Consider the following 25,588-nt stretch of genomic DNA (forward strand, 5'->3'; position numbering starts at 1 on the left):
CCTCGGCTCCCCGTTCTCCATCGGGGGCACGTGCAACCAGACTGGAAAGGGCTGGGGAGACTTGGCTCGGCGGGTCGGGCTGGGGAAAGGTTGGAGGAACGGAGGAGAAGGAAACTGCTGAGATCGGGGGAAGAAACGGAGGAGGAAGCCTGCGCAAGCTGGGGAAGGGGGAAGGAACGGAGGAGAAGGAAACCGCTGAGATCGGGGGGAAGAAACGGAGGAGGAAGCCTGCGCAAGCTGGGGAAGGGGGAAGGAACGGAGGAGAAGGAAATCGCTGAGATCGGGGGGGGAAGAAACGGAGGAAGAAGCCTGCGCAAGCTGGGGAAGGGGGAAGGAACGGAGGAGAAGGAAACCGCTGAGATCGGGGGGGGAAGAAACGGAGGAAGGAGCCTGCGCAAGCTGGGGAAGGGGGAAGGAACGGAGGAGAAGGAAACCGCTGAGATCGGGGGGAAGAAACGGAGGAGGAAGCCTGCGCAAGCTGGGGAAGGGGGAAGGAACGGAGGAGAAGGAAATCGCTGAGATCGGGGGGGGAAGAAACGGAGGAAGAAGCCTGCGCAAGCTGGGGAAGGGGGAAGGAACGGAGGAGAAGGAAACCGCTGAGATCGGGGGAAGAAACGGAGGAGGAAGCCTGCGCAAGCTGGGGAAGGGTTGGAGGAAGGGGAATATCTTCCCGATTCCCCCATCTCCTCGCCCGTAGAACTGAAACGAGAGCTGCCCAAATATCTCCCTGCCCTTCAGGGCTGCCGTAGCGTGGAAGAATGTACTCCTTCACTTCAGAGCGGGGCTAGGAGAGCTTTTCCTCCCACGGAGTTCAATAAAGTAGATGGAAGGGAGGGAGGAAGGGTCCCTCCCTCTTACTTTCCGCCCATTGAGATGAACCAGAGCCCTTCTCCCCGTAAAATCCCCCTTTTCTCCCACGATCCTTGCAGGCAAAGCGTTGAATTCCCTGGCAAAGAACAAACGGCAGGAAGGGAGAATCTGGCTCCTTTATCGTAGGGAGAAGAAAAGCCAACCAACCCCCCAACTTCTCCCTTTGTTTTCATTCCTGGCCCTTTCCAATTGTCAAGCTTTTTGCCTCATTCTTCCTACTTCCCACGGAGAAGTAAAACTCCTTAACTGCTCAGGTTGGCAGCTCAAAAGGGAAAAATTATATGCTGGACCTTTCCCCCTCCTCCCCATCAGGGCCCTTTACACATTTCCCCCTCTGTTTATGGAGCTATTGCCAGCTTGAAGCTTCCCCAGAAAAAATCTGCTTTCTATATTAGAGTACTCCAATGTTAGAATGTGTTTCTATATCCGCCAAATAGGTCACTATCTCAGCAGTCTTGTTGAGAGAGCAATAACCCGAAAGATCTGAGGGATATTACAAAGGATTCCCATTCCTTTTGGTAATTACCTTATGGTTTCGATTTCTAGGGTATACAAAAAAAAGCTATTGTTTCAACAAGCTCTTGTTACATCATAAAACTTTGTGTGCATGCATGTGTACCGTATATTTTTTCTCCCCAAAGAACGTTTTTAAAAATTTCTAAAAGTATTCGGTGTGGGTTAAACATATATCAATTCATTTTCAATCCTTCTGTTTAATCACATGAGGGTGTCCCGCTTTGCCTTCCTTTCCCCCCCCCCGCCCCCAAATGTGTCTGCTGCTTCAGCTTCACATGCCTCAACTCTGTTCCAGCTGCATAATTTTGGTTTAGGACCCAGGGCTGCTTCTTCTTTTTTTTTTAAGGAGAGGTGATGTGTGTGTGTGTGTGTGTGTTCCTCCTTTATCGTAGGAAACGTTTCTGAGGTTTATGGAGCTTAAAGGTTCAAGTGCAAGAAAATGGGAAAGAAAAAATGAAAGAGAGGGGGGGGTGCCGTTCTTGACTTCCGCAGGACTTCTTCTTGTCGTCCTCCCCCCCCAGCTGTAATACACATGCTCGTTCAAACACACACAAACACACAAGCACGCACACACACACACAAAACACAGAGGCGGGGATGCGGGTCGAGTGCCTCAAGATATCCCCACCTAGCAGCCTTTTCAGGGGAGGGAGCGGGGGGGATCGGGACGGGAAATACCAAGTGGGACCTATTACTTCTACGTATCTCTAATTAGGCTGGCTTTGAAGACCTATTCAGCCCGTCTGAAAGGCTCGAGTCTCCCTCCGCTCATTGAGGGATGTTTGCAGTTTGCAGAGACATTTGCCTCTGTTTGTGCTTCTGAAGACAACCGGGGTAGGCTTTTAAGGCGTCTCCGCCCTCTTCAACTCCCCCCCCTCCCTCATACACACATAAAGTGTCCCGCTTTGCCTTCCTTCCCCCCCCCCCCCGCCCCCAAACGTGTCTGCTGCTTCAGCTTCACATGCCTCAACTCTGTTCCAGCTGCATAATTTTGGTTTAGGACCCAGGGCTTCTTCTTCTTTTTTTTTTTTTAAGGAGAGGTGATGTGTGTGTGTGTATGAGGGAGGGGGGGGAGTTGAAGAGGGCGGAGGCGCCTTAAAAGCCTCCTCAACAAGGTTGGGCAAAGAGCGAGGGGAAGAGACGTTGCTCCTTTGGAAGCGTAGGTTTCTGTTTTGGGGGGGGGGGGTTGGTTGGTTTTTCTTCTCCCTTCGTTTTCATTCCTGGCCCTTTCCAATTGTCAAGCTTTTTGCCTCATTCTTCCTACTTCCCACGGAGAAGTAAAACTCCTTAACTGCTCAGGTTGGGAGCTCAAAAGGGAAAAATTATATGCTGGATCTTTCCCCCTCCTCCCCATCAGGGCCCTTTACACATTTCCCCCTCTGTTTATGGAGCTATTGGCAAAAGGGGATCCCTCTCGGTCCCTCCCGCTCTGCGTTCTGCTGGGCAGATTTCGCACCGGTGCGTTTTTACGCATACAGCAATTTCTCTCCAGCTTTTGGCAAATGGAATAGATTGAGGGGTGGGAAGGCATAAGGAAAGGGTGCTTGTCAGGCGACCCTCTTATTAACCCGATTTGTGGAGCAGTGGAAACTCCACAGAGTCGAGCTTAATGATCAACATTTGTAATCGAGCTTTCCCAGGGTCTCTCATGCTTCCCTTACTGAGCTGCCGGTCTTGCTGCTTCAGCCTTCGTGTTTGCAGTTTGCAGAGACATTTGCATCTGTTTGTGCTTCTGAAGACAACCGGGGTAGGCTTTTAAGGCGCCTCCGCCCTCTTCAACTCCCCCCCTCCCTCATACACACTCTCCTTAAAAAAAAAGAAGAAGCCCTGGGTCCTAAACCAAAATTATGCAGCTGGAACAGAGTTGAGGCATGTGAAGCTGAAGCAGCAGACACGTTTGGGGGCGGGGGGGGAAGGAAGGCAAAGCGGGACACTCTCATGTGATTAAACAGAAGGATTGAAAATGAATTGATATATGTTTAACCCACACCGAATACTTTTAGAAATTTTTAAAAACGTTCTTTGGGGAGAAAAAATATACGGTAAACATGCATGCACACAAAGTTTTATGATGTAACAAGAGCTTGTTGAAACAATAGCTTTTTTTTGTATACCCTAGAAATCGAAACCATAAGGTAATTACCAAAAGGAATGGGAATCCTTTGTAATATCCCTCAGATCTTTCGGGTTATTGCTCTCTCAACAAGACTGCTGAGATAGTGACCTATTTGGCGGATATAGAAACACATTCTAACATTGGAGTACTCTAATATAGAAAGCAGATTTTTTCTGGGGAAGCTTCAAGGTCCCTAAGCTGGCAATAGCTCCATAAACAGAGAGGGAAATGTGTAAAGGGCCCTGATGGGGAGGAGGGGGAAAGGTCCAGCATATAATTTTTCCCTTTTGAGCTGCCAACCTGAGCAGTTAAGGAGTTTTACTTCTCCGTGGGAAGTAGGAAGAATGAGGCAAAAAGCTTGACAATTGGAAAGGGCCAGGAATGAAAACAAAGGGAGAAGTTGGGGGGTTGGTTGGTTTTTCTTCTCCCTACGATAAAGGAGCCGGATTCTCCCTTCCTGCCGTTTGTTCTTTGCCAGGGAATTCAACGCTTTGCCTGCAAGGATCGTGGGAGAAAAGGGGGATTTTACGGGGAGAAGGGCTCTGGTTCATCTCAATGGGCGGAAAGTAAGAAGGAGGGACCCTTCCTCCCTCCCTTCCATCTACTTTATTGAACTCCGTGGGAGGAAAAGCTCTCCTAGCCCCGCTCTGAAGTGAAGGAGTACATTCTTCCACACTACGGCAGCCCTGAAGGGCCGGGAGATATTTGGGCAGCTCTCGTTTCAGTTCTACGGGCGAGGAGATGGGGGAATCGGGAAGATATTCCCCTTCCTCCAACCCTTCCCCAGCTTGCGCAGGCTTCCTCCTCCGTTTCTTCCCCCGATCTCAGCGGTTTCCTTCTCCGTTCCTTCCCCCTTCCCCAGCTTGCGCAGGCTTCCTCCTCCGTTTCTTCCCCCGATCTCAGCAGTTTCCTTCTCCTCTGTTCCTTCCCCCTTCCCCAGCTTGCGCAGGCTTCCTCCTCCGTTTCTTCCCCCCGATCTCAGCAGTTTCCCTTCTCCCTTACTCGTCGCGGGTTATATGCGTGGGCGGGGTATACGGAAAATATTTTACACGATCCCGAAAACCTGCGGGTTATTTGCGTGGGCGGGTTATATGGGTGAAAATACGGTACACACTTTGCGAAAAAAGTATACTTTGCATACTTTGGACTAAAAATTGGAGATCAAGATAAAGTTTGGGCGCCTCATAAAGTGTGCAAATGGTGTGTTGAGGACCTCCGAAACTGGTTCAAGGGTAAGAAAAAATCTTTCCGTTACGGGATTCCTAGGGTATGGCGAGAGCTAAAGAGCCATAATCATGACTGTTACTTTTGTTCACGTGATGTGAAAGGGTTTAATTCCAAATGGAAGCATTCCATTTCATACCCCAATCTTCACTCAGCAATTCGTCCCATCCCCCATGGCACAGATATACCAGTACCAAAGCCCCTTGCTACCTTGGAAGAGATACCTACCCCCAATGAAGGTGAAGTCATACCTGAACCAGATGACGAATCAAGTTCTGACTTTGAAGATGATTCAAGACCAAAATTGTTTTCTCAGGAGGAGATGAATGATTTGGTAAGAGACTTGAATCTTCCCAAAGATGCCACTGAGTTACTCACACCAAGGCTGAAAAGCAGGAATTTATTATTGTCAGGAGTGTCATCTTCATGGTTCAGACATCGTGAAAAGGAGTTCGTTCCTTACTTCGCCCAGGAAGACGTTTGTTTATTACATCGATGTTGAAGGTCTGATGGGTCAATTTAAAATCCAATATGATTCAGAACAAGAGCGTCTTTTTATACATTCTTCAAAAAGAAGTCTCAAAGCAGTTTTACTCCACAACGCTTTTTCCGCTTCCATACCTGTAGGTCATTCCGTACACTTGAAGGAAACCTACGAAAACTTGGAATTGGTTCTTCGTAAACTTAAATAGGAAGACCATGGTTGGCAAGTGTGTGGGGTCTTGAAGGTCTTGTGCATGCTGCTTGGGCAACAAGCTGGGTATACTAAATATCCTTGTTTTCTGTGTCTATGGGACAGTCGAGACCGACAAAATCACTGGATCAAGAAGAATTGGCAGCCGAGAGTGCTAACAGTCGGTGAAAAAAATGTCCTCCAAGAAACTTTGGTACCTTCCCATAAAGTTCTTCTACCACCTCTCCACATAAAATTGGGATTGATGAAGCAATTCGTAAAATCACTTCCAAGAGATGGAGAATGCTTCAAATACTTGGTCACCAAGTTTCCATGCCTGTTGGAGGCAAAATTGAAGGAAGGTGTGTTCGTTGGACCAGACATTAGAAGGCTTATAGTTGATCAAGAGCTTGTCAATACCATGAGGGATCCTCAAAAAGAAGGGTGGATTGCATTTAAAGAAGTCAAACAGAAATTTTTAGGCAATAACAAAGATCCTCACTACAAAAAGATTGTTGGAAGAATGCTGAAAGCATTTCAAGCTTTAGGTTGCCTGATGAGTTTGAAAGTGCATTTCCTCCAGTCCCACCTTGACTACTTTCCTGAAAATTTGGGAGCTATGAGTGAGGAATAAGGTGAACGATTCCACCAAGACATTAAAGAGATGGAAAGGAGGTACCAGGGAAAATGGAGCATTACAATGATGGCAGACTCCTGTTGGATGCTTCAGAGAGACATTACAGATGCTACTCACAAGCGTAAATGCACCAAGAGGAGCCTCACAAGGAAGAAGAATGGAGTTTAGTGTGTGTAGATGAGCTCATTTCAGTTCAAAAAAGGATTTTCATGAAAATATTGTAATAAAACTTTAATTTTATAAGTCTATTTCCATTTATTTTGAGGTTGTCAGGAAACATGATGTCCTATGACAAAATGGAGGTCATTTTCGGATTCAGTGCACCAAAAAAACATAAAGTACGTGGAATAACCAAAACAGCTCTCAATTTTTTTTTTGCAGACCTGTGTTATTATCTTTATAAAAAGAAAGAGGTATATTATTAGGATTTGGGGGGGGAGGAATCTGACTGTAAATTCTTGTAAAAAGGTCAGTAAAATGTAAATGTATATTTCAAGGATACAGCTATGGTACCTGTCATAATCACCTGTATTGTATTGCAGAAATTTTGTGTCTTGCTCATTTTCTAGTATGATTTTTTTCATCCTGCTTGTTAATTTGACAGGATGATGATAAAAGCTTTAGACGTGCACCTTCATGGAGAAAGAAGTTCAGACCAAAGGATATAAGGGGTTTAGCTGCTGGATCAGCAGAGACCCTCCCTGCAAATTTTAGAGTTACCACTTCAATGTCTTCACCTTCTATGCAACCAAAGAAGATGCAGATGGATGGTAAAATATTAATTATTTAAGCATGTTTTCTATTTTTGAATTAATTTGTAAGGGAACTGAAAAGCATTTGTTTTGTGTAGAAAACTCACTCTGCATGACTTACTGGATTGCTTTAATTTCTCAGTGAATGATTGTGGTATTTGTATTTTGTGCTCCGTTAGTATTAATAACTGGCTATCCATGTATTCTGTTTAATGAAATCTTCTATTATTTAAAAATCCCTTTTACAAAATAAAAAGTTAAAAAAATCAAAATGTTTATCAGCTTACTGCTGCATTCAGATAATTTCAATGTATCTTTTCAGGGAAATGCTAAAATATAATTTGGTATTTATTTATTGAAAGTATTTATAGTCCATCATTATTCAAAATACCTTGTGTCATTTATTAAAGAGCAAGATAATATGGTACAGGCAGTCCTTGAATTATGACCTCAGTTGGCACTGGAATTTTGATAGCTAAGTGATGTGCTTGTCAAGATAATCATCACATGATCAGATCCAATTATACAACCATTTTATGATTAAGTGAATCATTGTTGTCATTAAGCAAATTGCACAGTTGTTAAGTGAATTCAGCTTCGCCAATTGATTTTGAAGCTGGCTGGGAAGGTTGCAAATCACGATCTTGTGATCCCAAGATACTGCAACTGTTGTAAATGTGATCTGGTTGTTAAGCACCAAATTGTGATCACATGACCGGGGAGGTGGTACGACAGTCATAATTTCATGGATGGGTTGTAACTCACTTTTTCTCCTGTGCGCTGCTTGGAGAGTCCAAGCATGGGTTAAATTCAGTCTATTCGCCCAAGGACTGAGTTGAAATTCTTAGCTACGTCTCCTCTCCTCATTGAGGTCCAGTTCAAAAACTCAGTCCAGCCCAGTTGGACACATTTTGGGGAGCTCCTGAGTACTTGTGCGAATAGATTGGGACTCTCCATTGGTTAGCTTATCTTTTTCTTATTTTTGTCATTTCCTGAGAAGTAATGTTAGGAAAATTTTCGTGCCGTTTTAAAAAAAAATCGCTGATGAGCCTTTCGGATTTCCAGGCTCCTCATCGCTGCAGAGCCTGTGATCATCGGGGCATTTGTCCAGTGGCTGCTGGCGAATGCGGGGGAAGGTAGGAGGCTTCCTTTTCCCCCAGCTGTCTTAACTAACTGCAGCTGCCGAAGTCCTCGGCAGAGGCTCCAGTTTATGCCTGACAGCTCCCTGAGCGTCCGAGAAGCATGGTGGCCATTTTGAAAGCGCTTTTCATGCGCTTTTTGCTGCAGGCCGTTTGGAGTTGCCGCGCTTTTCCTCCCAGCCTGCAGATTGCCACAAGGGAGTTTCTGGCCTTCGTTTGGGGCTCTGGCAAGGCCTCCTCCCTCTGGAACCATCTCTATTGTGGCCTAGAAGAGTTTTGGCCGTCTGGTCATGCTCCTGTCCCATGGACATATCTGCGCAGCGCACAGCAGCTCCCAGCTCGCGCCAGTGCCAGTCTACTGCCTGCAGAGTCTCCCCGAAGGGCCGTGAGAGTCTGTCTTCATTCCGGTTGAAGATCATCATGGCTGAAAGCGGCAAGACGGCGCCAGGGAAACATCCTGCCTCCTCGCCAAAATGCAGTAAGCCAGACCCCTCTGGGACCCAGGATCATAAACAGGGACTCTTCAAAGAGACTACTCCTGCGCAGGACTTGGTTCCTGTGCCTGAGCTGTTCGTGAACGTGATCCAGCACCAGTGGGCACAGCCTGGATCACTAATCAACCCTAATGGGGCTACAAACACCTCTATTCTGTGGAGAATAATTTGGAAGATATCTTGAAGCTTCCACAGGTGGGGGTTCCAGTTATATATCTCGCTTCCAATTCCGTCCTTCCGGATATCCTCCTTGAGGGGCTCAAGGCCGAAGACAAAAAGGGGGGCGGGCACCAAGTCCAGGGCCCTGATGGCAGAGGTGGAGGCCTTGGGACGGTGGGCGGAGCACCATCTGACCTCCCTGCAGGCAGACCACATCTCGGGAGTGCACAATGTGAGAGCGGACTGGCTAAGTTGGACGACCATCGAAAATGCAGCGATCTTCCATCAACTGACCATCAAGTTCGGACTGCCGGTGTCTATCTGTTTGCCAGTCCAGCCAACTCATAACTCCCGAGATTTTTGTCAATATATGCCACCCAGCAAGCGGAGGGAACAAACGCTTTGAGATGCCACTGGCCCAGAGGCCTTTTGTACGTTTTCCCGCCGCTGCCCCTCATCCCACAGCTGGTTCAGAAAATCTTGTTGGAGGAAGCAGAGGTTCTCCTGATAGCACCTCACTGGCCCAGGAGATCGTGGTATGCGGACCTTGTCAGTCTCTCCATTCACAGACCATGGAAGATACCTCAGGAGCTATTCTCCCTCACCCAGGGTGCCATAGCACATCTGGATCCCATCTGGCTCCAACTGGTCATCTGGGACTTGAGGGGGAGCTCCTGAGGAAAGACAATCTATCTGACAAAGTCATTTGTACCATCCAGGCATCCTGATGTCCATCTACTACTTGGATTTATGACGCCACATGGGCGGCATTTGATGCCTGGTGTAGGACACTAGATATAGTACCCACTTCGGCATCCATACCACAACTGCTGGACTTCTTGCAGGCAGGATTGGATAACGGCCTGTCTCCCAACACCCTCCGCCGACAAGTGGCAGCACTTTCTACCATTCTTGCTAGACATTCAGCTGTTTCCTTAGGGCAGCACCCTCAGGTCAGGAGTTTCCTCAAGGGGTCCTCCAATTTGTGCCCCCCTAAGGTACACAGGTTCCCCACCTGGGACCTCCTGCTTGTTCTGAGGGCCCTGACCAAGACACAATTTGAACCTATACGTTCCATCGGTCTTCGTCACCTAACTCTGAAGACAGCCTTTCTTATAGCAATTACATCAGCAAGGAGGGTGTTAGAGTTATCTGCTCTTTTCATCCGTGAGGACTTATGTGTTTTACACGCCAACCGGGTCACCCTCCGGCTAGATCCGGCTTTTTTGCCAAAGATTAACTCTGTTCCATAGATCGCAGGAAGTTGTACTTCCCAACTTCTGCCCTCACCCTCAGCATCCCAAGGAACGAACTTGGCACAAGCTTGACGTTCAGAGAACGGTTCGCTGCTACATCAAGAGAACAAAGGAGTTTCGTTGCTCCGAATCCCTTCTCTTTTCAACCGGGTTCCATGGGACACAAGGTGTCACCGTCCACCATCGGTCAGTGGTTGAGGGCTTGTATCAAACTGGCCTACCAGCACCAGGGCAAGACAGTACCACCTAGACTCATCGTTCATTCCACATGGAGTGCGGCCACCACAGCTGCGTGGGCGAAACAAGTTCCTGTGGAAGAAATCTGCAGAGCGGTTACCTGGTCGTCTCCGACTCTGTTCATTAAGCATTACTGTATTGACCCCTACGCTGCAGCAGAGGCGTCCTTTGGGAGGAGAGTGTTGCAGAGGGTAGTTGTTACTCCGCGCACCCGGGACGATCATGTTGCCCTCCCTGGGACTTCATAGCTTAGGTATGTCCCATGCTTGGACTCTCCAAGCAACGCACAGGAGGATGACTGTTGACTTACCTGAACAGTTGTTCTTTGGGTGTTGTGGGAGAGTCCAACCCCACCCTGGGGTTTTCTTCATCCCTCATTTATCAGGCGTCTCAGGCTGCTCGGAGCGTGTGGGCTATGGAGACGTCCAAAGGACACTTCAAGATCACAATCCATCATAGACTATGCCTTCGTTTTTGAACTGAACCTCAATGAGGAGAGGAGGCGTGGCTAAGAATTTCAACTGAGTCCTTGGGTGAATAGACTGAATTTAACCCATGCTTGGAATCTCCTGCAGCGCCCAGAGAACGACTGTCCAGGTAAGCCAATGGTCATTCCAAGTCCATCATAACTTTGAACCATCATTAAACTTTCCTAAATGGAGGATTATTGTACAAAGAAGTAATTAAAAAAAAAATACTACTGGCATGGTCAGTCTGTGGGCACTATATCTTCAATGAGGAAGTAAAAATGTCATCTGACACTGAAAGATAGATATCAGTGTCCAGAGGTAGGGTTGTTCAGCCATGACAGACAAAAGTCCTTCTAGCACAACAGTCTTCATACCCTTGAGATGCTGAGGACAGGCCTCAAAATTTGGACAAGTACATAGTCCTTCAGGTATCAGTCTAAATTATGAAGGGCCTTAACATTACAGCAACCTTGAACTCCAGCCAATAAAATAAAAGTACTCAGTGCAATTCTTTTAAGACCAGTATTATATGGCCTCTTCTTGATAACAGCCTTGTTATACTGTCCTCTATATTAACTGCAGCTTCTGAATTATAAAGCAAGGACAGACCAACAGAGAGCAGATTGTAATAATGCAAATGGGAGAAAAGTATGGGCCATTTGTTTCTAGCATTCAGCAGCATGTTAAAATGTTATTTTAAAATTCGAATCTATAGTTTTCCTCTTAGTGCTAGCCCTATTTTGTTCATCTTTATTTTACTTCTATTATCTTGCTTTTTGATTCCCATCTTGATAATTTACAGTTTTCATCCCCCCCCCCCAACTACCTGAGGTTATTTAGCTTCAAATTAAAAAGTTGTACCTTTCAGTCAGTCATTAACTTTTAAAGAGTGAAAATTTCAAAATATATTTAATTATTTTCTATAGATCCTGATGTCCAGTTCATTAGGGCAAAGCATTAAAAAAGATTATACACACACATTGATATTGTTCTCAAGTTCAAGTTTTCTAATACTAAAGAAATCAAAGAATTCTGAAGACAAAAAAAGTCTGTATGAAATAAAAATGAATAGTAAATGATTTAAAACCTCTAATACATATCTTATTCAATGTGTTGTCAACATTCCAGAGACTGCTTTTTACTGGCAGTAATTAAATGTTTATTGGTTGATGTGGGGCTACAAAATGTGCCTGGTAATTTGAACATTTTAAGTATTTATCTCCAGCATTTGTCTACTAGGATCAGAATTGTAAGCTTTATTTTTTACATATAAAAATATTTTATATATAAAAATAAGTACTGTACTATCTTGTACTAGAACTATAAGATTTCAAAAAGGAGTATTTCCCAGCCTGGAGATTTCCAGGATCATACTCAAAACCATGTGTTATGCCTTTTAGCTTTAGTTTTTTACACTGTGATGAGAAATTAAGTTATTTTAGCCTGCTCAGATGAATGGGGATGATATATAGGTCAGTCAGTAAAAACCCATTTAATAATCATGTATTCAGTATGTTTAAAACTTACCTGCTATATTATGAAGTGATTTCAAATATATACCGAAGCTTGGAAAAGCAAAAACATAACCAGGAATGCTTCATTCTGTGTAGTTAACCTTTTGTAACTTTCTTGTGTAATACTAACAGCATGCTATATTCTGCATGTTTTCTTGATTGTTGTTGAAATAGGCAATGTATCAGCAACACAAAGATTGGATTCTGCTACAATAAGAACTTATTCATGTTAAAGACTTTCATTGGTAAGTAGAAGTGACACACTGATGAACAATATGCATTTATTTTATTCGAAGTTTTATTCCAATGACATATTGAAGATTAGTGCAACTGATATTCATTGTGTAATATCCCAAGTTACGAATTTATAAACCAGTTTGCAGATTACATGAACCAGTAATCCTGACATAGAATCATAAGATTGAAAAGGACCTTGGCAGTCCATCTCACAAAAATGGCTGTCCAATCTTTTCTTGAAAACCTCAGTGCTAGAGACTCATGACTAAGGAGGCAAGCCATTCCATAACTTAATAGCTCTCACAGGAGCTATTAAGGATATGCCTCCTTATTTCAAGGTTGAATCAATCTCTCTAAAGTTTCCATCCTCCTTGGTTCTTGTTTTACCCTCTGGTGCTACAGAAAATAAATCCAAACCCTCTACCTCATCACATCCCTTTTTGCCCAGCCTTGCCTATGGAAATTAAATATTTTGCTTACTCATATTTTTTGCAACATAACCAGCTTATGTTGTGCTTAATATAACTGCAAAATTTAGCTCTTGAAAAAGAAAAGGTAAGGTGGTGGCTCTACCAACTTCTTTCCCAAAGTATTCTAAATAAATACTCCAGTGAAGGAGTTAGGAGACCTGCAGCAGAAAGAAGGGAAAAGAATAGAAATTATTGCTCTGACCTCTTCAGAGGAAGCTTCTCGTGCTCCATGAGTAGAAGTGGTTTTATTCTCAGAGCAAACCTGATTCATTATATTTATATGTAAATTACAACAAATATATATGGGCTATAAATTGTATTGTTTATTAAAAATTCTGTGTTAGAGAAATATTATTAACAAGTAGATGAGTAATAAAACATCTTTTTGGTGCAGCTAAATATACTATACTTGCTACTTCTAAATATATTTTGGTAGAGGTAGCAAGTATAGGAAGGTAGCCATATACATAGTTTTATTGTGTATGCTTTTGTTATGAAGATATTCTAATCCAAGCAATGAATTGTCAAATTTCCATGGAATATGCTCCGATCATCCTAAACTTAAAAGAATATAATGTATAGCCATTCCTGTAGCTTGTAAGTGCTGTCAGACCTAAGTAAAGCCTTTCATATTGCTAGTTATCATGGGAATGGATAAGGGATTAAATTTGGCAAATAATCAGATTGTGGGAGTTTTTTACTCTTCTCTTGATTGAAATATGGTAGATGAAGGTTATTATTTTCTTTCATACTTGCTCTTCCTTGTTGCATTATGGCAGTTTCTAATGTTCTGAAATTAATGTTTATTTTACTTTCAGTTTATCCCCACTATTTCTACAGATGAGCTGAACCATTTTGAACTCAATGACCATATTTTGGAAACAGCTGAAATCTTTAATCTGTTAATACTTGTTAAATGAACACTTTGAAATATTTTATTACAGGGTTTTTAATTAGCGAGTGAATTTGTGAGTACTATAAAAAGTATTTTAGATTAAATGTTTCTTATACCTATATGGGTGTATGTGTGTCCCATTACTTAATTTTCTATTAGAATTGTCTGTCAATCAAGTTATTACTTTATGTTAATTTTAGTATTTTCATCTGAATGTACTGTAATGCTTGTATGTATCTGTCCCTATAAGAAAAATAGGGCTTTATTGTAAATTATAGAGTTATTGTAATTACCAGTAATGAGTTTAATAAAGTGAAGGTGAAAATTTTTTACAATCTTTGTAAAGACATCATGACACCAAGCAGTATATATATATTGCTGTTTGAAAAATGCTAGCTAACTCTAAAAATTGAAATAATTCCTTTTTTTCAGAGAGGCATATGTTTATTAACAAAACAGGCATGGTACCTGATTCCATTTCCGTTAGAAGCCGTACCTTTTAAACTTAACATTTGATTATTTAGTGTGTATTCTTATTTAAGGCTTTTTGTTTAGTATAATTTGCTTTACATTCATAAATGTGGGAATTTCTAGAACATTATGAAACATATGAGACCTAACAAGGTCATTTGTAACTACTTTTTGTGGCTGTATTTGTACAGTCTATGTTCATTGATTGAGCATAAGTAAGCCATAAATGGAAATATTTTCTGTTAAGCAAGAATAGCTACTAAGAGTACTTGACAGGCAACACAGAGTGCTCCCTTCCTGTGTTTTGATGTGAAAATGTTTGTGAAAAGATATTGATGCAGTTCTTTTAATGGACCAATCATTATGCACTGCTGCCAAATGACAAAGATGCTAAGAGCATAATACACGGAGGCATGTAATAGTGCAACTATTAAAAAGGCCTTACTTTTCTTATGTCATCTTTTGAATATATTTATAAGCTTGTTTTAAAATCCAGACAAACTTTTTAGTTGTTAATAGTTTTAGTCATTGCAAACAGTATAAGTAGAAAATGCATCATTCATTTTTAAATAGTATCTTACGAAGCCAGCAAGGAGGAGATTCAGATCATGGTGCATTATTTATTATGCAATAATATACATGGCATGTCTTTTTTTTCTGTTTTTGGTTTGGCTCTTTTTAAATTGTACAACTTGAATTCATTGTTACTATTTTTTCTATTAACCTTATATGTACTTTGAATAATGTAACAAATTATGTACAGTCTAAGTACTTTGAACTATTTTTATCACAGTATTATTTATTGCTTTCTTTCAATAAATTTCTGAAGCATTTTTTCCACTGCCAATAAAATGCTATTATCTTGTGATGATTATATGCATTAATTCTACCAGATCTGGGCTCCACAAATCCAAATAACTATCAGATAACAGCAATGAAATGCAGAAGACTCTTTTTTTTTTACTGCTCAATACTTGTAGCTGATATGCATGCATTTTTAATCTGAATTTTAGATATTAAGACTAAGGAATTTAATCTTCGGCATGATCATGCTGAAGCTACCGAATTTTTTAGAGTATAAGACGCACCTTTTTTCCTCAAAAAAGGGGCTGAAAATCTGGGTGCGTCTTACACACTGAATACATCATTTTTTCCCTCCTGAAGCTCCGCCCCCCCTTCACCAAAATGGGCGTGCATACCCTTAGGAAGTCTTTCAGAGAACTCCTGGGGGCTGGGAAGGGCAGAATTGAGCAAAAAATGGGCCATTTTATGCCCCCTCCCTGCAGCACTCTATAAGCGTACATAAGGCTATGCATGTTTTTTTTTTTTTTTTTACAAAAATGGGCCCGTTTCGCGAAAAACTGGCTGTTTTTTGCTCTTTTTTGCCCCCTTACCCCCCAGGAGCACTCTGCAATCCCCCCCCCCCCAAGGCTATTCATGCCTTTTATTTGAAAAAAAAAAAACAGGTCTGTTTTTGCGAAAAACGGGCCATTTTGGGGAGGTTTGCAGAGTGCAAAAACTTTTTTTTCCTTTTCCGAAAGCTCTTTAGTGATTGATGAGAATTATATTGATCAAGTGCTGTGCCAGCAGAAACAAATCTTAGGTGCTGCAGGTTGTCAGCGATTTCCTTCTCCAGCACATGGATAAATACACCTGGAAACACCTACCTACCTACCTACCTACTCTCTCTCCTTACCTACCTACTGTATTTCTCTCTCTCTATCCCTCTACCTACCTGCCTTCTCTACCTACCTACTGTATTTCTCTCTCTTTCTCTATCCCTCTATCTATCTACCTATCTACTCTCCCTCCCTCCCTACTGTATTTCTCTCTCTCCCTCTATCTACCTACCTACTTTTTTTTTAATTTGCCTCTTCAAAACCTTGGTTTTGTATACTCCAAAAAATACGGTATATATAAAATGATCAAACAGATTCCCTTTATGGTAACATCTTTTCTATTATCATTGTGGTGGAATTTTGCTTTCACACAACCCTAATCTCTCTTTTTGGCATAATACCAAGTAGAATAGTCGATCTGTGCAAAATGCTTTGTGAGCTACATAAAATGTTGTTTTACTTTTATGCTGCCTTTCTTTCTGACCCAAAGCAATGCACAGAAGTACAATAAACAATATTCAATAAAACAATTCAGAAAAATTACCTGTTATAAAACAAATCAATAAAACAATAAAGGTAACTGTGCAGCAGTTTAAAATATAGTACATTGTAAATGCCAATATAGTTATCCACATTTACCCAGACAGTAAAAGTCGCAATGGTGTTAATAGACATGAAGACATACACAGATTTTAGAGAATAGCTAATTGTACAGTTTGATCTTAACTCTAAAGATTTATGCCAAGTTTAAGCCTATCTAGCTGTGCAAATGAAGACTTGGGGAATTATTTTTAGCTTCTTTTGATCATCCAATCAGATAGTAAGTAAGAAGTGGTTGTGCCTGGAACAAATTTTTAATAGGCAGGAAGCCTGCCTGTCTGCCTGTGAATTTTGTGAAATTCATTAGAGAACAGTTCTACATTTGCACAATTTCATTTTGCATTACCTTACATAGGCCTACCATGACATTTAATTTGTTAGCATGAGAAGCTACTTTTAATATTGTTGGACTTCAAGTTAGATTTTTAGCCACAAAATATATGCTGCATCAGAAGTTAGACAGTCTAAATCCGTTCCTACCATTACAAACCTGATATAGATAGCTGTTAATCTCATCAACTCTTGTTACTAATGTCTTTGGCAGCAACACATAAACTACTGTGTTATAAGTTGGCAGTTTGGGAGTTAATGGTGCCTTGCACAGTGGAGCCAGGAAATTCCTACTACCCCATGAGTCTTTACACCGCAAGAATACTGGCAATACTACACCACATCTGACTCATTAGGCAGGCAGCAATGGATGAGGGAGGGGTAAAAAATGAATCCAGGAGAACTTCCTACAGCATATAGGACAATTTCCCTTGGGGCCCTTACTCTGCTAGCAAACCCTTATATTACTCCATGTAGCTTAGTAGTAACAGAGCGAATATTTACATACGGAGAAAGATATTTGGAAATTTCACACCTGGCTATGATATCACATGCTAGAAACTGAATGCTCATAAAGTGGAACACCATGGCTCATTATCTGAGGATGGGAACCCCCATATGCAACATCACAGTCCTTTCAAAGACACAGAGTTTATGTCACACCTGACCCCCATCTCTAGGTATTGGTTCCATAAGCTGGGCATTTTTCAATCACCTTGTGCTTCTAACAAGTGGCAACAGTTTAGTTACTCTCAGATCATAGGCACCTTCTGAATCATATGGACTGATTTTATGCTCCTGTAATGTATTGGTGAGGGGTGGGAAACAAAGATGTGAGAGACCAAAAATAACTCTATTCCTATTGTCAGCCTCGTGAGGTTGTCCAGACAAGCAGCACACCCAGAAGTACTAGCTCTATTTTATTGTAAAATTATATTAACAGAATATAGTCTGAAATCTAAAAGTACATCTCCCTCCACTTACTTTTACAGTATAAGAAACTAGAGGAGGTCCCTAGTTTGTCATGGTCCTATTCCTTCTGTGGAGACAATTACCTCTTCTCTGACCATTGTTTGGTATGCACGCCTCACAAGCTCATTCCTGCATACCATTATATCCTTCAGCTATCCCAATTTCCGTGTTGTACATGTATATTTGTGGCTTTGAGTCAGTATTATTGAACAATACCTTATCAGGATTAATTGGTTTTCACAACTTGGTAAGAATGAAAGGCAGAGATTGATCTCTCATCTCAGCCATGGGCTGTGAGATACCTGTGTCAGTGAACTGTGGACAATGGAAGAAGGAAGAAAGGGGGAGGGACGCTGCAGCAGTTTCTCAACTTCAGCAATTTTAAAATGGAATGATTTCTGAAAGCAATTTGTTGCAGTGATTGTTCTGTCAGAAATTTCTTGACAGTGGAATGACTTTCCTCTAGACGTTGTGGGTGCTCCAACACTGGAGATTTCTAAGAAGAGATTGGACAATCCTTTATCTGAAATGGTGTAGGGTTTCCTGCATGAGCTATAAGATCTGCTTGACTAGAACATCTCCAAGGTCCCTTCCAACTGTTATTCTTTTACTCTAATTTCAACTTCCAGAGTTCCCCAGCCAGCATGGCTAGAAACCATTGGCTACAGCTGAAACAGGAGCAAGCACTTTTCTAGAATTTGTATACTGCCTCTTCCTGAAAGTCTGAGTAAATAACAATTATAATGCTTTATAAAGATATGTGTGATTGTTAGCATTTAGAATAATTGTGTAAATATTCATAAAGGATTATGAAATTTACATTGTTAGAAAAATGATATATATAAAACAAACATTTTATATTTTAGGATTTTTATATTCTGATTTTTCTCATCAATATTGTTTTAGTATGTGCTTTACATGTAGAACTTGACTTACAACCACAATGGGGGCTAGAATTTTTGCATAAGTTGTGGAGGTCAAGTTGGACCTGATTATGTGATTGTATTTCAGTTGGTCACTAAATGAAAAAAGGTTTCACATCACTGCAACCAGTCATAAATGTCACATAACCATGAGGCGTGAAAGGGGCACAGTGGCTCACCTGTTAAAGACGACGAGCGTGTCAGCAAAAAGCTGACAGTTCGAGTCCCAAATGCTGCACGATGGGATGAGTTCCCATTACTTGCCCAACTCCTGCCACCTAGCAATTTGAAAGCATGCACATGCAAGTAGATAAACAGGCACTGCTTCTGTGGGAAAGTAACAGCATCTCATGCCCCTCAGCATATAGTCATGCTGGCCCCCTGACCATGGAAATTTCTTCAGACAATACTGGCACACAGAGACGACTGGACAGAGGAAACCTTTACTTTTAACCATGAGGGTGGTGCAATACTTATAAGAGTGAGTACAGGTTGTAAGTCACTTTTTCTGAGGCTGTTGTAACGTTGGATCATTGTTAAATGAATTGATGTATGTCGAGGACTACCTATATATTTAGGAATTGTTGGAAGAAATGTCCTCCTGGGTTCAGTTCCAAGTGGGGGAAAAGACACTGAAAACATGGAGACTGCTTGGAAAGATGGTTTAATGGTGGACAAGACCACATGGTTTGAGGTGGGAGGGGGGAGAAAGGTGATCACATGCTTCAAGATGTTGGGTGAAGAAGAAAAAGGGCCAAGATGCTGAGAGTCCCTGGGTTTTATGCCCTCTGTTGAGCCCCACCTTAAGAGTTTCCTGTTCCTGTGTAAGAAATGTATTCTGATTAGCTGTCAGATTCCCAAGAGGGCGTGGGTGGGGGTTCTTAGCTAACTTTGTAGGCTGTCCTGAGACCCAAGCCTGTTTGCCTTACTGGTTGATGCAATCCTCCCAGGTGCCATGTGGTAAGATGGGTAGAAGACTAATCCTACCTTTGTTATATAGAATGGCCCATTGACAATGGGGTGGGAGAGGAAGCTGCAAGGAGCTACTTTGTCTTTAAAAAAATGTTTCTCCTTTTTCTTATCTAGGGAAATATAATATTTTTCCTTTTAATATATCCCAGGATATTTCACCTTCTAGTAGAGGGGTGGGTATTAACTTCCTACAGAATATTTAAATTTGTAATTTAGTATATGTTTTATGTTTTATTTAATTTTTAATAGTGTTTTTAGTATAGTTGTATGCTGTGTTTATATTTTTATATTTGTAGTTTTGAGCAGAGTCACATTTGATAGGCAGCTATATAAGTGTGATAAATATATACATTATATATACATATATATTATATTATATATATAATGTATATCACTCTTCCTCAGCCCACCTCAATGTACGGGGTTGTGGGTAAAATAAGAGAAAGAATGAGTTTTAGGTATGTGCACTGCCTTGAATGATTTATAAAGATAAATGTGGGATAAAAATAAATGCCACATGCCAAATCCTATCAGTCTTAGAATCAAATCACATTACTTTTTTTAGAATTTTCAGTGTATTTTTTTGCTGAAATCATATTTTTGAGTCCTAATTGCTTAAAACTGTAAATTAAGGCTAATTAAATTAACATTTGACAAATCTAACCATTTTATTCATGGTTTTCTTTAATATCAGAATATTTTCTTTAATATTAGTGACTTCTAATAGGGGAGCCCCTTAATTAATTTTCTAATATTAAAAATAATTAATTGTCAAGGCACAATTTCAAACTCTTTTCTTTTTCAAATGTGTGATGAATGCGGGTTACCTTTAAATCAAAGTTATATTTATCTAAAAAAACAACCCCCCCCCCATCAGAAACATTTCTGCGCATGCTCGGCATAATCCATCACGGCGCTCCGCTCTTCCAGAAACTTGGCGCGGAAAGTGGGAGATTCGCTAGCAGGGCACCGGATAAAGTAGTCGCTCTCCCGCTTCGGCCTGTTCCTGCTGAACTTCTTCCTCAAGACGGAGCTTCCCGAGCCGCTAAGCCTGCGAATAGGCAGAAACGCGCCGGCAAGAAGCCGCTACTGACGGGGACGACCCGACCTCCCTTCCCCTCCAGCCCCCTCCTCAGCTCATGCTTTGTATCCCTCCCTACAGACACGCACGCACGCACGCGCAATCCCCGCCCGGGTTCGCTCAGCGCGCGCGCTCCGCCAAGCCAACCCGGTGTTGAAGGTTGAGAGATCAGTTGAAGGAATAATTTTTGACCTTTCTGGCTTTGCGGGTGTTTTTTTTTTTTTTTTGTGGTGGTGGGGGCTACTTTTAAAGTGTAGGGACTACAAAACTTTTGAACGTCCGGGAACAGTGTTGGTCATTCGCAAAGGTTCTGCACGAGGTGCTCTAACTCTCCGGCCAGAGGTGCGCCTTAGGGGAGCGGGGGGGGGGGGGAGAGAGATGCCCTTTGAAGGAGACCAGCCTGTGGAAGAGTCGTCGGAAGTCGAAGCCAATCTCCCCCCACCCCACCCCGCGTGCTGTTTATAATTATTAATTATATTGGGGGGCGCAGGCGCGCTGCTTTTTTCCAGGCTTCTTCAAAATACGCGGGGGAGGCGAACCAGAGGCTCCGCTAAGCCAGCCTGCAGACAGGGCCGGCCGCGTTTGCAGACAGGAGCGAGGCGCGCCGAAGAATCCCCGGGCATCTTATGTTTTTTTTTAAAGGGCACGGACGGATGCGGAGGTCTTTTCGCCTCCCACAGGCCCGCGCTGTGGGAAGCCAAGCCCCGACGGGTCGCTGCGGCCATCTCCCACCTGATGACGCGCCATGCTGAAAAACAGGAAACGGGATCTTGGGAGAGGCGGAAATTGCAGTGCTCAGCAGAGCTCGTAAGGGCCAGCAGGCTGAGACGAGGAGCGGGCGTCGCGTCGGCAAGGAAGGCGCCTGAGTAGCGGGGAAGTGGGCTGGCCGCAAAGTAAGTGACAGGAACCCGGGTCCTTGCCGGGGGCCCCGGGGGGGGGGGGGGACGAGGGCAGCGTGGACCGGCCGGCTCTTTCTTAGCGGCTTTCTCTTTGCCCGGCGGGGATGGATAGCGCGGCCGGGATTGGTGCTCTTTGAAAGAAAGAATCAAAGGGAAGAAAGAGAAACCCCAGGCAGGGGAAAGAATAAGCCCGGCCTGGCGAGGGATTCTGGCGTGGATTTCGGTTGCCACTCCACGATCAGGATCTGGGCAGAGGCGGCGCTGATGCAGAGCCCAAGGTGGGGCCGCCCCTGCGATTTTTGGCTTTTAGATTTTGCAGACTCCTCTCTTGGTCAAGAAGGTTGGTCGCGGGGCTGGGGGTGCCGTTTGACATGCTGGCGGCTGCCTGGCTTTCTTTGCTTCGAGGGCTCTTTGTTCTCCGGCGGCGAGGCCGATGATCCAAAAAAAAGGGGGTGGGTGGGTGTCGAACCCTTCTTCCCTCCCTTGCCCGGTCAGGAAGATGCGATCCGGCCGATTCCTGGCTCGCTCCTCGCCACCTCCTTTGCTTGCTTGAATGCAGGAGGAGAGGACAGTTCCTCTTTCGCCGTCTTTTACCAGCGCGATGTGGTAGGGTGGGTAAGGCAGGAGAAGCGGGTCCGGGTCTGCAGGCGCGTGACTAATGCTTCCCTGGCTGGATCTGCGGGTAGAGGAATGGGTTGGCTTCCTTCCTAAAAAATAACAAACCTCTTGGAAACACAGTTAGGCAGGACACCCTTTTAAAAGCTGAAAATTGTTGAAGTGAAAACTCCCCCCCTCGCTCTCAAGTAAAACCGGTTTTAATACGGATCCAAGTTCTAAATAGGGGCAATAATTTTATTAGGACAACTCAAAAGTCCTGAAAGGATGGTTGTTTTCAAGGTATTATTTATCTGTTGTGCCATTTTAGATTAGGAGAGGATCTTACTGGGAGCCAAGATGCTCCTTTGTGATTTTAAGTAGGGCTTCCGTGTATGTATTCACACACACACACCACAAAAAAAATTGCAAGAAGTGGGGTGGTAAATCATGGAGGCCAGCTGATCAATTAAATGTGATCACTGTTCATTAGTACGGAGATTGACATATGTCAAATCCACATTGATAGTTCTGGATGTTTTGATGCTTCTGTGAACATAAATGCAGAAGTAGATTTGGTATCAGAATTGATTTTTGGAATGGAATTTTGGGGATTCATTGCTTGTGATTCAGTAAGTCACAAAATCTTACTCACCGGCTACTGGCAAGGAGATATTTGATTCATCCAGTCTGAGAACCCTATAGCAGTAGATTGGCCAGCCTTTAAATATCTATGGGGTGTGCATTTAATCTATACATAGATTTATTTTCAAGATCAGAGTAATTAATCTTGATTTCTTAGGATTTTAGTGCAAAGTGTACATTGATTTATTTTCAAGATCAAAGTAATCTTGTTTTTTTAGGATTTTTACTGCAAAGTATGTATCTGCAAAAATTGAACTCAAATTTCTGTGTTTCATTTAAGATACACTGCCTAGTAGTCTTGCCTGCTTTTAACAGTTCTTTCCTCCCATCATCCCTTTCTACTCTTCTAGCAGGAATTGCACCTAGACTACAGAGGGTTGTGACCTTCATGTATGTTTTCTTGATTTGCCATTTGCTTTCTCCACACTGACCTCATGACCAAACTGAATTTATAAAAGACCTGCAGCAATGTACATTCCTTTTACTTGCCCTGGTGCGCCTCTGTTTTTCAGTTTTGAAGACAGTGTCATATTCTTGCTAAACAATTACTATATAGAAGGCAGACTACATTTCAAAACTATGATCAGAAATGAGATTGTGAAATGTACGTTTTTATAGGAGAAAACCAGGCTGAGCTAGAAGGCCTTGGGTTAATAGAAAAACAGAATAACAGAATTGGAAGGGACCTTGGAAGTATTTTAATCCAACACGCTGCACAAGCAGGAAACCCTATCCCATTTCAGACAAATGATTGTCCAATCTCTTTTTAAAAACCTGCAATGTTGGAGCACCCACAATTTCTGAAGGCAAGTAATTCCACTGTTGAATTGTTCTAACTGTCAGGAAATTTCTCCTTAGTTCTAAGTTCTGTCGTGATTAGTTTCCATCCATTGCTGCTTCTTTTGCCTTCGGTTTTATGGCAGTCCCTTAGATACTGAAACACTCTATCATGTCGTTCCCAGTCCTTTTTATTAAATGTGTCATCGGTTTGGAGTCTTTGTGTTGTTGCCACAAGAGAGTCCAGCCTCTCTCGAATTCTGTTGACCCTCATCTAGCACCAATTTAAGTTTCACTGTTGGTTAGCTAGATTCTTCTATTTAGGTAGCAATAATAAACTCTTCTGTGCTTTGAACTTAACAAATGTGCATAGTTATTTGCATTTGAAATTTTGGACAGTTTGGATTGTTGGTAGCACTGGCCACACTGAAAAGGGAAGGTACCGAGAGAAGGTGCTTGTAAGAGAGGATGAGGGGACAACAAAAGTTTGGAGCTTGGACAGCCCAATTTTTTGTTCAGTTTGTATCTGGCTTTGTTTAGGAGCCGAGGCTCACAACAGTGGAGGCTCCTGTCCTCCCATTCTTCCCTTCCACGATCCCTCTGAAGTGAGTTGGGTTAAGAGAGAGGAGTAGCTGGTCTAATATTACCCAGCGAGTATCTATGGTTGAACATAGAATCCTTGGTTTCTACAATTAACCCACACATTTGGGTTAATTGTAGTGAATTGAGATTACTTCTGAAATGGTCACACTGCCTAGATTTGGGGAAATTTTCTTAAGTAATTTAGGTCAGTATATTTAGTTTTATCTGCTTCTGTTTGCATGCCAGGCTGCTTTAAAAACACAAAACCAGTTGCAGCTTAGCCATAACAATCAGTGCATACCTCAGACTCAAATGATTAACTCAAATGATACAGAAGAGATTTCCTGTAATACTTGCAGTAACATGTCACGCTGACCATTATGAAAATGAGTTTACTGAGAAAGATTAAATTTCTCTTGGAATCCTCTCCTTAAATATGGGGATTCCTGTACAAATACTCCTTATCTTATATTACAGATCTGTTAGGAATTATAACTGCTAGATAACTTGAATTAATTTGCTTATGCTATTTCTTTCTTTCCCCAAATATAACTCTACAAATCACAGAGCTATTTTCCTTTCTTTGTGGAGTTCTCTAGTGATTTCTGAGCTTGGTTCAGTGATCTGCCCTGTCAGTGTTGTGTTCCTCTTGGAAGGTCCTTGATTAGGCTGTTTTTTACTGTTTGATTGTCTAAGTTGATAGTTCCTTGATTGGGATATTTACTGCTTGATTGTTGGTCTAGTATTACTCATAGTAATAGTAGCAGCACTTGAGTTGTCTGAGCTTTCCATTCCCCCCCTTCCCCAAATTGCTATGTCACTGGTGACTTGTATGACATGGAAAAATTCTGCCCAGCCTGCTGTATAGTAGATGGAAAGAAATTAACTGGAAAAACTAAGAGTAGAGTAAAGAAAATGTAAGCCTTTGCACTGCTAACCACATTGAAAGAACTATTGTTGGAGCAGAAACTTCAGCCTTTCTTCAGTATGAAACAACCCTAGAATGGAACAGAAGCTGAAAATACTTACTATTCAGCCCCTCTGATTTTGGGTTGGATCTCTGAAGGCTACATTTTAATTTGCTACAACTTAATGTTACTTTTTTCCCCCTTTGAAATAAACTGCAGAGAATTCACTGGGATTTTCTCTTGGATATATACAGGAAAGGCCACAATCTTATTTCTGTTGATTATATTTGCGAGATAATATTTTGATATCATAAATCAACTTTGTGGGATTTTGGTGCATCTTCAGTTATCTTTGAGTAGAAACATTGTACTAGTGTCCTTGTTAAAGCTTTGCTTAATATAGCATGATAGCTTCCGTTGTAATGGAAGTTCATTAATATAAAATATGCAGAATATCTGACCTAATGACTTTTTTTAGACCTGTAATGGTAGAAATGAAAAGTTGTCCAGCAGTAAATATTCAGAAGTGAATTAGCTAAACAAGAAGGGTCTATAA

The 25,588-nt window shown here is 42.3% G+C and overlaps 2 protein-coding genes across 6 annotated transcripts in view; both read left to right on the forward strand.

Moving 5' to 3' along the window:
- PPFIA1 (PTPRF interacting protein alpha 1) overlaps positions 1-14,380 on the forward strand; it is a 65,781-nt gene extending 51,401 nt beyond the window's left edge. For all 3 annotated transcript variants that reach the window (XM_032225436.1, XM_032225444.1, XM_032225453.1), the window contains 3 exons: positions 6,641-6,806; positions 12,232-12,302; positions 13,583-14,380. In XM_032225436.1, the coding sequence (XP_032081327.1) occupies positions 6,641-6,806; positions 12,232-12,290 (225 nt within the window). In that variant the 3' untranslated portion in view covers positions 12,291-12,302; positions 13,583-14,380. The remainder of the gene's footprint in view (positions 1-6,640; positions 6,807-12,231; positions 12,303-13,582) is intronic.
- A 6,103-nt stretch (positions 14,381-20,483) lies between these two features.
- The window catches only part of CTTN (cortactin), a 33,716-nt gene continuing 28,611 nt past the window's right edge, over positions 20,484-25,588 (forward strand). Inside the window, exons 1-2 of one of the 3 annotated variants that reach the window (XM_032225466.1) lie at positions 20,485-20,969; positions 21,270-21,520. The gene's annotated coding sequence lies outside the window, so the exon portion shown is untranslated. The other 2 variants (XM_032225476.1, XM_032225485.1) reach the window with 2 other exon arrangements.

This window comes from Thamnophis elegans, chromosome 1 (genome assembly GCF_009769535.1).
Source record: "Thamnophis elegans isolate rThaEle1 chromosome 1, rThaEle1.pri, whole genome shotgun sequence".
In the NCBI taxonomy this organism is placed as follows: Eukaryota; Metazoa; Chordata; class Lepidosauria; order Squamata; family Colubridae; genus Thamnophis; species Thamnophis elegans.